At 41.6% G+C, this 14774-nt stretch overlaps 1 protein-coding gene across 1 annotated transcript in view; it reads right to left on the reverse strand.

Annotated features, from left to right (window-relative positions):
• The window catches only part of LOC126267020 (nephrin-like), a 191922-nt gene that overhangs the window by 95432 nt on the left and 81716 nt on the right, over positions 1-14774 (reverse strand). The window contains exon 7 of the mRNA XM_049971793.1: positions 2018-2162. Within this exon, the coding sequence (XP_049827750.1) occupies positions 2018-2162 (145 nt within the window). The remainder of the gene's footprint in view (positions 1-2017; positions 2163-14774) is intronic.

Here is a 14774-nt window from a genome sequence, read left to right on the forward strand (position 1 = left end):
TTCGTGGCCAAGGTCTCGTATTATCTCCCCTGTGCTGTCAGTTCCTGCCGAACTACTTGATACCTTTTTATCCTCGTCGTCATCTAGTTCAAATGGTTCAAGTGGCACAGAGCACTATGGGACTTAACATCTGAGGTGATCTGTCTCCTAGAACTTAGAACTACTTAAACCTAACTAACCCAAGGACATCACACACATCCATGCCAGAGGAAGGATTCGAATCTGCGACCGTAGCGGTCGCGCGGTTCCACACTGAAGTGCCGAGAATCTCTCGGCCACAACGGCCAACAATGATCTAGTCTCCAGACCTAATTGTCTACTGATAGTTGTAATTAACCCTATACTCTTCCTTGATCACAGTTAAGAGATAAGGACGACTGCCCTTCTGTGGTCTTATTTAGAACCTCAGGCCCAATGGGATACTGTTGAATGATCAGAGTGGCACTACTTTTTATGTCCAAACTGGTCTTTTGACAGACTTTGAAGTGACAACTCTCGTATATTACGAGGGTGGTTTGTAAAGTTCTCGGAATTACCACGAAAGGTCAGTGTAAGCGCAACGAGTTGTTCACGTGATTTTCATTTGACTGTTGCCTGTCAACACGTGCCACGTCAGTGCTCTTGGAAGAGAGCTGTGGCGGTGACGTGACTCTGTTGCTCCCACGTAGTGATTTACGAAGATGGAAGAAACTGAGATTCGAGCAGTGATTAAGTACCTCGTAAAGGAAGGTATGAAAGCAAAGGATGTTCTGGCCGATTTGCGGAAAACACTGGGGACTCTGCTCCTTTAAATCCAAATGTTGCCAAGAGGAAAAATTAATTTAAATTTGGTCGGGATAACTTAGATGATGATTCATGCAGTGGTCGGCCAAGATGTTGCACTACTCCAGATTTCATTGCAAAAGTACACAAAATGGTCATGGGGGATCGCCGATTGAAAGTGCATGAAATTGCTCACGCTTGCCAGGCGTCATCTCAAAGAGTATATCACATTTTAACTGAAGAATTAGAAATGAAAAAAATATCTGCTAAGTGGGTGCCGCGACTCTTGACGCTGGATCAAAAACGCATGAGAATGGGCATAACAGAACATTGTTTGCCAGTTTTAGGAGAAACGAATAAGACTTTTTGCGTCGCTTTGTAACCACAGATGAAACTTGGGTGCACTACTATACCCAGAGATAAAACAACAGTCAAAGCAGTGGAAACATGCCGATTCTCAGTCACCAAAGAAAGCGAAGACAATTCATTCGACGGAATGATGCAAAGGGGATTCTGTTTGCATATTATCTCCCCATTGGGCGAACAGTTACTGGAGAATACTTCGCAAACCTCCTGGACAAATTGCAACATAAAAAAAGTATGCGAAAAAAGAGCAGGTTTAGCAACGAAGAAAGTCATCTTCCATCAATAAAATGCGCGCCCACACTCGTATGCAATCACGATGTCAAAATTACACGAACTAAAGTATGAATTGTAGCGACACCCACCTTATTCATCTGGTATGGATCCGTCAGACTTCCATCTCTTCCCAAATCTGAAAATTTTTCTTGATGGACGAAGTTTCACTTCAAACGAAGAATTCATAGCCGAAATTGACAAGTATTTTGCACACCTGGAGGAAACTCATTTTCGAGATAGGATCAAGGCACTGGAACATCGTTGCACCAAGTGCATTAATCTAAAAGGGGAGTACATTCAAAAATAAAAAAGTTTCAGTGATGTAAGAACTTATTTTCAATTCCGTTCCGAGAACTTTTCAAACCACCCTCATAGATTGCAAAGTCCTGGTAACCTTTTACTGTCAACTTGAGTGTCACGTCACAACACATCCGTTGGAGAAACACAGTCCTCTACCTTTTAAAACCGACGTGTACACTTGTAAAATAGCAACAGATATAGCTTTGAACTTAAAAGCGATTTCAGAAAGCAAATAACGAAACCGTGGAACGTATTCTTAAAAAAAAAAGTCGTAAGAGTTGCGCCTTAGGCACCAGCTAAATAGTGTGGTACTCACAGTGCACGTTCAGCACCAGGGTATCCTCCATGGCTGGCACGTTGAGGCGCGGATTCGACGCCAGACAGCGCAGCAGCTGGTCGTGATCCGCCTGCGACGGCGTCCACGTCAGCGTCGATGTAGTCTCGCTGCCATCCAGTGACACCTATGAAAATCAGCGTCGCTCACTGATATATCTAGTTTTGTACAACACAGCTGCTTCTATACTGCACATTTTTGGATGAAGGCGCCACAGATGGTTCGGCCAAAGAAGGGCGAGGCTTCAGACAACAGAACAAAAGACAGCAACAATGATGTAACAGTGTCGTAATAGTGAGAACTCGTATGCTATTTTTTTTACAAAAAAGATATTCATCGTCTTACAGTCCACTTACAAGGCATTAAGGATTAGTGCTATTAGAAGCTTATTGCAGTGTGGGACTACAGGAATCCTTTCAGGGAACTGAAATATTTGTTCATATTAATTACATATCGTGTGGAGGCTACAAAGCAGATTTTAGACTTATGGTCCATCAGTGATTGAAACTAAAGATAAGGAATTAGCTGCTCAAATGCTGATCTGGCACTCATTATTTTGTATCTGTTGTCTGTTGAAGTGGGACTTATTCTTTCTCCAAACAATGGCCTTCACCTCATATTTTGCTGAAACGGTAAACTCGTCTGTAGAACAATTAAGTACCCCACAATAGGTACAGAAGCGCCCTCCACTAATTTTATGTAGTACGGTTCTTAAAATATCCCGGTAAAGCAGCAAAGATGAGCCGTTGCTCCCATCCGCATCCTGGGAAGTTCCGCAAGCCACATTACTTGTCTCACTGTCTGAAATTAGTCCTTACTTGTGTTGGTGATCCTTGATGCCCTACAACGCTAGCTACCAATCTGAGAACGGTACTTTGTTGGTATTTCGTTTCTGTTTTAAGTGGTTCAAGAGAGGTTATCTGAAATACTTTGCATTATTTATTATAGATAATGAATATGTGTGCTAAAACCGCAGACGAACACACACACACACACACACACACACACACACACACACACACACACACACACAGAGAGAGAGAGAGAGAGAGAGAGAGAGAGAGAGAGAGAGAGAGAGAGAGAAACAGGGGGGGAGGGAGGTAGGGAGGGAGAGATGGAGAGAGAGGGAGAGGGAGAGAGGGAGAGGGAGAGAGAGAGAGAGAGAGAGAGAGAGAGAGAGAGAGAAGAGAGAGGGAGTGAGAGAGAGGGAGGGAGGGAGGGAGGGAGAGAGAGGAGGGGAGGAAAGAAGGAGGACAAGGTCAAAGGACAAGGAGGAGAAGAAAGAGGAGGGAGAAAAGGAAAGGGAATAAAAATAAAGGTTAACACCAGTTACATTTTTGCAAGGGCTAAGGAATGTAGAACTCGAATTTAGTTTTTTGAATTAATTCTTACACTACATACGGTCTTTTTATTTTTACACCTGTTTTAGGGCTGCTAAGCAATTTCCAAGCGTATAATGAAAGTCGTCGTTCATGTCAGATATGTAATTTCACAGCCCTATTAGGCATACACAGTAACTGGCACGAAATGTTTCAGAATGTATGAACAAACTAAAATCGATTCCGTAAAGAAATAACTCAGGTGGAACAAAGGATGTTTGTTTTCTTCACTACCTACAGTAAAACGTGAAATAATATTGGTAAGAAATGTATGTTTTCTTCTTTTTCTTCTTCTGCCAAGCAAGGATTTTGCCTTGTCGCCTGCCCCGGTCACATCACGTCTCACTCGGTATTCCCGCACTCCTTCTTCCAATAGGATAGTATTGTATTGCTTGTCAAGGGATTCTCTTTCCTTATTTCTTAATTTCTTATTCTCCTTTCTCTTGTGCAACCTTTCACTGATATAAGGTACTTCATTTCTAATGTTTCAATTCGTCGTAAGTGTTTTCATCTTAATGTCCAACTTCCTGCTTCGTACAGAACTGTGGGTAGTGCCATGACTTTATAAAATTTAGTTTGGGTTTCTCTTGTCATTTTACTCTTTAGTTTTCTTATTATTGTGCCACATATAATATGTTGATGTCACATATAATATATTGATAGGCGTTAATTTTCTTGTTAATATCTTTCTCTTCTTCTTCAAATGTGATATCACATCCTAGATACTGGAAATGGGTACCATTTATATTACCATACTGTTGCTCATTGTCTTGGTCCTCATCGGATATTTTCCTAGAAAGGGCATTGATTTTTTTGTTGTTGACATTTTTAGCTAACAACTGAGGCTTATGTCGTTTAATCCATGTACTGCAATATCTGGCTTATCTTCAGTGTCATGTATGATTATACGTTCGTCGACAAAAAGCATATTTGTTTCTAAAATGTATTACTCTTATTATTTTATTATATCTCAATAAGAAAGTAAAAAAAATCATGTCACAAGGCTAGTTTTGTCAGCTGTATTAGCGTTGCAGTATATTCTTGGTATTGTTATCGTCGAAGTATTGGCTCCAATTTTCTAACTGCTTCGAACATTTCAAGAAATTTTCCGGGCGGTGACCTTTCAGATCAGTTTATGATAAGTCGTCCGAACCTATTTTAAATGTAGAACATCAGTACAAGATGCAATCATGATGCCTTGTAACATTATAACATATTACAATTTCAACGTTAATTGTGACAGTTTATCATAAACCCTAACGAAAACTGTTAAAAATTATCATATTTATATATTTATTTATTACTATGTTGTAGACTGCCATCTAAAATTTCACTATAGGTTACATTCACTTTTAGTAATATTACTACTAACAGTAGTTAAATCTTTTTTCAAAACAATGGTTCAAATGGCTCTGAGCACTATGGGACTTAACATCTGAGGTAATCAGACCCCTAGAACTTCGAACTACTTAAACCTAACTAACCTAAAGACATCACACACATCCATGCCCGAGGCAGGTTCGAACCTGCGACCGTAGCGGTCGCGCGGTTCCAGACTATAGCGCCTAGAACCGCACGGCCACTTCGGCCAGCATTTTTTTTCATATCAATTGGAAATTACATGTACTATTACACCTAACTTAGAATTCTACTTACCTTCCACAGAAATACTTCTACGATTAATTATTAAGCCTCACTGCTACTATTGCACCACATCCAGATTCTCTTCTTTCACTATTGAATACTATAGCTGCTATGGCACTAGCCGAGACTAGCGTTTTGACTGCTGAAGCTCATCGTGAGCTCATAAGCATGTTGTATGTTCATTTGTACCTACATTCAGCCACCACCTTATTTCTTCTTCTTGTCGATAATATCGACTTTTGGTAATAGTTTGGGTAAGCACGATATCAGCAATTTTACGTTCATACTATTGTCGTGAAATGTATTACGCAGGAGGAAGCAATATGTTTGTTAAATCTTCTCTTGGTATTTTAACATTAGCCCACGCCGTGATGAACATCGCCATCCTTGTAGCATCTGCTACTGGACTGGATGAGCATTTCTGTGAAGTCTTCGAGATTACTAAATGCAGCCGTGACTAAACATGCTGTAATTGTTTGGATCTTCTCAGTTTCCTCTATGAATCTGACCAGCTTAGACAGGGGAATTGTACTCGAGAATAGAGCGAAAGCAATTTTTGTAAGCTTCTCCTCAGTGAGTGGATTAAACATCCTGAGGGTCCTTCTGACGAACATCTGTCTGGCACCTACCTGTCCTGCAAACAGTGTCATATGTTCGTTCTAATTTAAATTGCTTCGTACGTATACTAGCAAGTATTTTATAGATGTGACTGTATGCAGTATTTGTCCGGCAAGCGTATAATCCGACAGTAAAGAGTAATGATTTTATGTATATAGACTGAAGCGGTGAGTGAAAATTTGTACCAAAGCTGGTAACCGAACCTTGGTCTCCTGGTTACTAGGCAGGTGCGTTGGCCACTAAGCCACCTTGGCACAGCGGTTCACACAACTGCACAGATTAACGTGTCACACCTCCCTGCCCGCATCTCGAGGTCGTGCGGTAGCGTTCTCGCTTCCCACGCCCGGGTTCCCGGGTTCGATTCCCGGTGGGGTCAGGGATTTTCTCTGCCTCGTGATGGCTGGGTGTCGTGTGATGTCCTTAGGTTAGTTAGGTTTAAATAGTTCTAAGTTATAGGGGACTGATGACCATAGATTTTAAGTCCCATAATGATCAGAGCCATTTTGAGCCACAGCTCCCTAATAGATCCAAATTGTCACTGCCGTCCCAGTATACTCTAAACTCCTCCTTACACACGAGTAGGATTGCCGAGGGTCCCCATGTTATGCAATAGCACCTCAGAAGTGAAGATAAATGAGGGTTCCAGGTTGAAACCGTCCGTCCCCGGTAGCTGAGTGGTCAGCGCGACAGAATGTCAATCCTAAGAGCAAGGGTTCGATTCCCGGTTGACTCAGAGATTTTCTCCGATCAGGGTTTGGGTGTTGTGTTGTCCTAATCATCATCATTTCATCGCCATCGATGCGCAAGTCGCCGAAGTGGAGTCACATCGAAAGACTTGCACCCGGCGAACGGTCTACCCGACGCGAGGCCCTCGTCACACGGCTTTTACATTTATTTAGCCTGAAACCCAGGTGCAGATACCTCTACAAATGAAATCATACTTGTATGAGACGCCCTCCTGGTTTCACACTGCGTTCCACATTTGCGTTCAATGCTGAGGTGCTATTACAGAACGTGGAGAGCCTCGGCAATTCTGTTCGAGTGTAAATGGGAATTTAAAATACACTGGGGTGGCATGAGGACCTGAATCGACGAGGAGGGTATGCCATGGTAATCCGTGCAATCGTGTGAATACCTGTGTCACAGTGTCGCAGTGCCTTAGTGGCTAAAGGATCTGCCTTACAAGAAAGTGACCAGGTTTCGATTCCAAGCCTTATATGAGACCAGTAAAGTGTGTCATAATAATAACGAGTAAACCACCTATTTATGCTTAATACGCTTCACTGGGTTATGATGAGGGTTATCTACGAATCCATGCAACAGACGTTGATCCTCTCCTGATCTTCCTGCATTTTGCTCCAGTTTTATAGCGATGAGGTTAGTATGTATACAATAGCAGCATCAGCCTCATGTGGCTTCTGGCTCTATGGATTAAACGCTGTATCTGTATTATGAACAGTAACAATTCTTATTACTCCCTCTGTTAGATAACAGAGTAAGACGTCTGTGTTTCATACAAAAATCATTTACGTCTTCCCACTGTACTATCTCGCACGAGCAGTAAACTGGTTGGCCGAAAGAATTTAAGGGATTTCCACTTCAGTCTTAACTGTCGTAAACGGCGCTGCTTTAATTTCATTCTACGTCGTTTTGCTTTAAAAGGGTCGTTTAAGAAACAGGCTGCAGCATTACACTTGCTGCGAGGGAACACGGATTCTCTCTAGACAAAACAAAAAGAAAAAAAGAAAAAGAAAAAAGGAAATACGTAGAAACTTGTAGTTGACTTGACGGTAACCCTTCTGCAAACGATGCAGTTTCAAGATCCATTAACGATTATCGTCAACTTAGTTAAATCATGAAACATTAAAATTGCTATAGGAACAGGAAAGTAGGAACTTGTTGGATGTTCATGTTGATGTTTCATTGCGTATTTGCTACGTAATATTTCTTTATGTTTCTGTTTCCCGGAAATCACCAACGCTTTTCTGTGCTGAATTGTTTCAACATCTCTGTTCTCTCATGCAAGTGTCATTTTATTTCTGTAATACTATAGATATCGATAATGTCCGGACATTACTGTTTCAGGCCTAAGCCAATAGAAAAACTTCCTGTCTGTTGTCGTAGCTCTTCGTAATATGTGCAGTGTAATACATTACTTTCACGAGATGGATCCGTTTGGTACACTGGTAATATGTTACCAGTAAAGTAAGTAGGAAACCATCATTTTCTTGCTCAGGGAACAATTAGTTTTGAGGATGTTAAGCAGAAAATGGAGAGCACAAATAAAGATTATGGTAATATTTTACGCAATAACGAAAACATTTATAACAAATAAAGATTATGGCATAATTTTACGCAATAACGAAAAAATTTATAACTCTGTTATACTTTTGCCAATATAAGTTGATATGAGCAATATATGGAGACATTGACAAAACACATCCAGGTAACAAAAAGAGAAGGAAACCAATCATACGCAGCAAAGGGTCGATCTATAAAGAGGCACACTTACACTTCATTTGAGAGACCAAGGTGCTTTCCAAGTAATACTGTTGCATATGTTTCTAGTATCAAAGAGTTTTCAGAAACGACGAGATATATGTAACGGTTCAGGTCTAAGAAGGAACATGTAAAAATTAATTTGAAATTACTGTGATAAAACTTTTTTTATAGCTACTGTCTCTTGTATTACTTAAGAGCAACAAATAAAACTGGATATCAATTACTAGAACTGTGAATAGTTAAATACTGCTTTGTATGACAATGAGTATTGTTTCGTAATGATAAGAATCAAAGATAAGGAAGTGTTTGGAAAATTGTGGTAAGGTCTTATGGGAACAAACTGCTGAGGTCATCGGTCCCTAAGCTTACTAAATCAAACTTAAACTAACTTACGCTAAGGACAACATATACCCATATCCGAGAGAGGACTCGTACCTCAGAGGGAGGGGGGGGGGGGGGGGGGGGGGGAAGCAACGCGGACCATGACAACCCGCCCCTGACCGGTCGGCTACCCCGCGCGACATCAGGAAGTGTCATCGTCATTAAGATTTATCTCATAAAACACTTTTCTTTCGAGTTCGATGAAAGGGTATGACTTGTGGTGGTATCTTTGCAATCAAGAAGTTAAATATCGTTTCAACTCCAAGGCATAAGAAATATAAAGGCACACTTACACTGGCAATAGAAATTACGTATTTAATGTGCAAATTCTAAACGCTGTTTTCTTTCTTAAAACAAGGCTGCTTTTAGCCAAATGAATTATTTCCGCAGCTGGCCAAAGTACACATTGTAAACCGATGGCCTATTTTATCGCCGGCCGCGGTGGTCTAGCGGTTCTAGGCGCTCATTCAGGAACCGCGCGACTGCTGCGGTCGCAGGGTCGAATCCTGCCTCGGGTATGGATGTGTATGATATCCTTAGGTTAGTTAGGTTTAAGTAGTTCTACGTTCTCGGGGACTTATGACCACAGATGTTGAGTCCCGTAGTGCTCAGAGCCATTTGAACCATTTTTTGCCTATTTTATCTTACGTTATTTTTTACCTTCTATAGTTGCATCACTTGTTTAACGTAGCAGTCCTTACCGAGTTGCTTAGCGGGCATTCATGTGGTCTTTTTCCCCGTACCTGTGGATACTGCATTGCATATACGTACTAGTGGTGTATTCACATCGTTTCTAGGAACTGCTCTAAACCATCTTGGAGAGGAGCGGATTTTTTTGCATTCTGTGACTTTTAGACAACTTTCCACTCAGAATCCGCTTGGTCGGTTCGTTGCTGTTTAGTGTTTTAGGGGTCTATATGGCGAGGTCACCAGCCCTCTTGCATGACATAAAGCAATAATAAATTCAAACACCGGGCTGTGTCACAATTAAGAATTGTGAACTACCACACTGGTGTAGTGAAAATCATAGAAGGCAATCCGTAAAATGCAGATAAAACTCAGTAGAATAATAACATTTATAGAATACTTGTAGAGATACTTTCATAGGGTGCCAGATTACTGTGGCTACTCGACTACTTAGAAACGATGTGTGACACAGCCATTCTGCAACACAGTATTTTGAGAAGGAGCTCTCACAACACTAGACCTTAAAGTGTTTATCACACTCACCTTGTCGTCATTTGAAATAGCCAGCAGATCCATTGCAAACCTAGTTCTACTCTCAGTTCGACATAGTATTAAAATTTGTGTCAACATCCGTGTTCTACATCTTTGATACATTGGTAAGTCCTTCCGCTGTAAGAGATAGCCATGTCCAACGTCCCACTCTTGCCTTGTAATGGTTGCATCCTCTGCTCACCCTGGTCAGACGAAGGAAAGCCACAGTCGCAATGCAGCAGTGTTTGTCAAACGTTCTTTGCTTAAGAACCAATACTGGCACAGTAGGGTCACATCTTGGACGCACTGAAGTGTGGGAAGGGGTTAGGGAGAATAGTGGCAACCCAAAGAGAAATTCAATTTTCACCAAACCATGGTTGTTGATAGAGGCTTACCACCAACACATTTTGAATCTTCACGTTATAAGCTATCACACCAAATATTTTAAAGTGAAAAAGCCAAATAATGTATTGGATTAACGTGCATTTTCCGGAAGGCTTACCCATGATCAATTTTTTTGTACATAACAGGGTACTGTGGCCCCATGCCATCGCAACAGTTCACATGTTTATGTTTCTGATTTGCGGGCTCGTTTTCTAAGCATCTTTACACCCTAGTGCCTGAACGAAAGAAGAAAGATTGGGTTTAACGTCCTGTCGACGCCGAGATCATTAGAGATGGAGCACAAGCTTGAATTATGTCAAGGATGGGGAAGGAAACCGGCCGTACCCTTTCAAAGTAACCATCCCTGCATTTGCCTGGAGCCTTCTGGGGAAATCACGGAAAACCTAAACCTGAATGGCCGGAAGCGGGTTTGAACAGTCGTCCTCACGAATAGGAGTCCATTGTGCTAACCACTGCGCACATTGGATGTTCCTAGCATCTGAAATACTACCACGTTGAGCTGCAGGCCGATTTCAATCGGACTTTTTCAATAGGCCAAATAAAGCAGAACGGCGATGATTTTAAATAATATAACTTAATTAGTTCAAATTGAGATTAGTCGCAAAGCGATAGAAGATAGTTTTGTAAATAAGAGGGTTTGAAAGTCAGTTTTATCTGTTGTATTATGAGTGTTTTTTGTAAGTAATTAATTCTTATTGGAGTTACTTTCAAAGTGGATTAAAAACAGTCTCTACCACATTTAAATATTTATTTTCCTGACAAGCAGTATGGTCACTTTTCCGACAGCATGCCATGTCGGCAACAGTAATACACAGAAGAAAAAAAATGGTTCAAATGGCTCTGAGCACTATGGGACTTGCGTTTTGAAGTCATCAGTCCCCTAGAACTTAGAACTACTTAAACCTAACTAACCTAAGGACATTGCACACATCCATGCCCGAGGCAGAATTCGATCCGGCTACCATAGCGATCGCGCGGTTCCAGACTGTAGCACAGAAGAAACAATAAGCCTGAAGTAAAGGATAAGGACCTATATTTGTAGACCAAAAGCTACGGAAAGACACTGTTTATACATATATATTGTAAAGTTACTACTCCCCATACAAGTGACTTATAAAGAATAATATAGATGAATTGTACTAAACGACCAATAAAGAAATACGTTTCTCCTAAAGAATAATAACTGAAGAAACTTCCTCTATCACTCACACTGCAGTGTATGTCAAAACTAGTGTAACCACTTCTCGACAGGAAGCAGCACTGTTCAGGGTAAAAAAAAGAGATAAAAAAGAAAATAAATGTGTAACTGCCACTTTCGTTCTGGCCACTTTACCTCACCTACACAAAAAATGGCTCTGAGCACTATGGGACTCAACTGCTGTGGTCATTAGTCCCCTAGAACTTAGAACTACTTAAACCTAACTAACCTAAGGACATCTCGCACATCCACGCACGAGGCAGGATTCGAACCTGCGACTGTAACAGACGCTCGGTTCCGGACTGCGCGCCTAGAACCACGAGACCACCGCGGCTGGCCTCTCACCTACACAAACCGATCTTACTATTCAGTGGTAAGTTACGGTACATACATTAGAGTGTTGTATTAATTAATAACAGTAATTTCAACATGAGACACGACCACAAATATTTACAAAATATTTTTGATATTCTCCTTTTACTCTTTGCACTTTATAACAACAGCCTTAACTTAATGTCATATTACTTGCTCCAAACGTGTACCACATTTGAAGATGACCTTCTGTATTCTGCACAATCGCGATGACATGTTACTTCCGTTTGAGCATTTATAACATAGTAAATAATCGATGCCAGTTGCCCACGCTGGGTGACTGGAAGCATTGGAAGCAAAACAGTAAAATATTACCCCTCTCACTACTGTTAACCCCGCAGTGGTCGCGCTACACACGACTCTGCCCCTGTCGGAAGTGGCAATCTTTACCTAACTGACGACTGAATTCAGCAACGTCCAATTAAATTAAGGACATCTTAAAGTATTTCTATGTCCATAAGTATCTTTGTATGTTACTAAGCAACAAAAACACTCCTTTAAGAAGCTCTTAACATCACTTGAGGTTTTCGGATCCCACAGCTAGTTGCTAGGAACACAATATTATAAAATATGACTAAGAAATGCGACCAGCACAAACACATGGTTCGAGCCACATGCAGCCCGTCAGCCGCAATTTGACGACCTCTCCGCCAGGGGTTTCATTGACCAGAGCTTTCTGCTCCTCACTTCCAGCCATTGAGACCCTACCAAGACACGGCCTTCCGGGTCACGTTTGTATGTAGAGTCGGAAAGCGTGCTTGTAATTTCTGAGAAATTATTTGTTATGTAGAGTGAAAGCTCTTCCTAAACAATCGTAGGTTTTATTCAGAATAACAAATCGATCGTTGAGAATTTCGGTGGTTTTACCAGTGTTTGGGTGAATGCGAACTCATTCAAGTCCACGAGACCTGGTGGTGTTAAGATTTTGTTGTCAACGTTTGTCTTTACTATTGGCTATTGTTCTCAATGAGTCAAAATTTGTTTTCCAAAATTACATTGTCTACGAGCCCAAGATGAACTACTGAATGTACTGAATTGCGTCAAATCTCTCGATATCAGCTAAATCACTTCTTAACTACCCTGCTAGTCATTCAGTCCTGACGTTTATCCCTGTTCAGGTATTTTAAATGACTATATGCTTTGGTTTTCCATTTAATTATTAATATCTGAAATTGACTACAAGGACATTGTGATGCGTCTTACTGGATGACAGAACTGAAGTCTTCATTACACATCGCAGTACAAAATATGTGCGTCAAATCTTATGGGACTTAACTGCTAAGGTCATCAGTCACTAAGCTTACACACTACTTAACCCAAATTATCCTAAGGACAAACACACACACCCATGCCCAAGGGAGGACTCGAACCTCTGCGGGGAGCAGCCGCACAGTCTATGACTGCAGCGCATCCCAGTACAATAAAGCATGCGTGGCAGTACTCTTCAATTCTACTGAGAGTCGATGGTAGCAATCGAGCCGTTGTTGGAGGGGAGTCGAGTGGTGAGCACAGATTCAAATGGGAATGGAAAGCTGGTTGAGCAGGTTGGTTTCGTTCCCGTAATGTGCCACCTTCGTGAAAATGCATTCACCTTTACGGCGCTCATTAACTTCTTCATTATCGTATGTAGATGAATTCTTTAAAGTTTATAGAAATAAATATTGTCGATTTGTGCTTCTGTAATCTTCGAATTTGACAGATAGAAGTAACTTCGGTTTCTTTTGACCTTAACAGTTTTACGCGTGTGATTTTATATGTTAAATAGGCTTAAGAGGAATTACACCTCAACAGTCAGATTTCTGATATGCTGTTTGCGTAACACTCACTTTGAGAAAAGTGTAACTTAAAATTCATTTCAGTTTTACACGTGCATTTCATAATGATAACAAGTAACGAATAATCAATTGGCAGTTTACAGTGGCGACTGATGGAAATGGCTTTATTCATCTTAATTTTCTGAGTAGTAACGAATGGTACACACAACTGCAGCCGAGAATCTTTGAGAAACCGTTAGAAGAAGAGACTGCACAAGAATACACTCGAAAACAAAAAGAAAAAATGAAGGAATTACTTAAATGGGACGGAAATCGGTAGATAAGATGTGCGTGCCTAGGTACACAAATGAGTACAGTTTCAGGAATAATGTATGATTTACTCAAGAGACGGAACTCTACAAACTAAGCAAGTCAATAATGCGTTGGTCACCTCTGGAGCTTATTCAAGCAGTTTTTCGGCTTGGAACTGACTGAGACGACAGAGTTGTTGGATGTCCTGCTCAGACACGTCGTGCCAAATTCTGTCCAACTGGCACATTAGATCGTCAAACTCCCCAACTGGCTGGAGTGGCCTGCCCACGATGTTCCAAACGCTGCCAGTTGGGGATAGATCCGGCCGCATGCCTAGCCTAGGAAGGGTTTGGAAAGAACGGAGACAAGTAGCAGAAACTCTCGCTGTGTGCTGGCCGGTATTATCTTGCTCAAACCTAATCGCAGGACGGCTTGCCATGAAGGCGACAAAACAGAGCGTAGAGTACCGCCGGCGTGTAGCTGTGCTGTAAGGGTGCCGTGGATGACAACCACAGTGGTGCTGCTATGAAAAGAAATGGCATCGCAGACCACCACTTATCCTTGTCTGGCCGTATGGTGAGAGACAGTCTAGTGTCCCACCACCATCCTGCAGTCTCGCTGGTCATTGGGGCTCAGTTCTTAGCGTGACTTATCACTAAAGACAATTTTGCTCCAGTGAACTGCATTCCAGGCCAAATACGTGACTGGAGATGCTCCAGACATCAGTGTGATTCCACGTGGCTGTCCCCCCCCCCCCCCCTCCCCCATACAGCCCGACATCCAGGAATGGTGGTCTGGGTGCAATCTCATTTGACAGCAGGAACATATTGGTTGTCATATGCGGCACCACTAAAGAACAGTGAGACTTCGACTACATTCTCTGCCCCGTTTTGTTGCTCATCATGGCAAGCCATCCTGGGATCACATTTCAGCAAGATAATGTCCACCAGCATACA

Source organism: Schistocerca gregaria, chromosome 4 (assembly GCF_023897955.1).
Source record: "Schistocerca gregaria isolate iqSchGreg1 chromosome 4, iqSchGreg1.2, whole genome shotgun sequence".
NCBI lineage: Eukaryota > Metazoa > Arthropoda > Insecta > Orthoptera > Acrididae > Schistocerca > Schistocerca gregaria.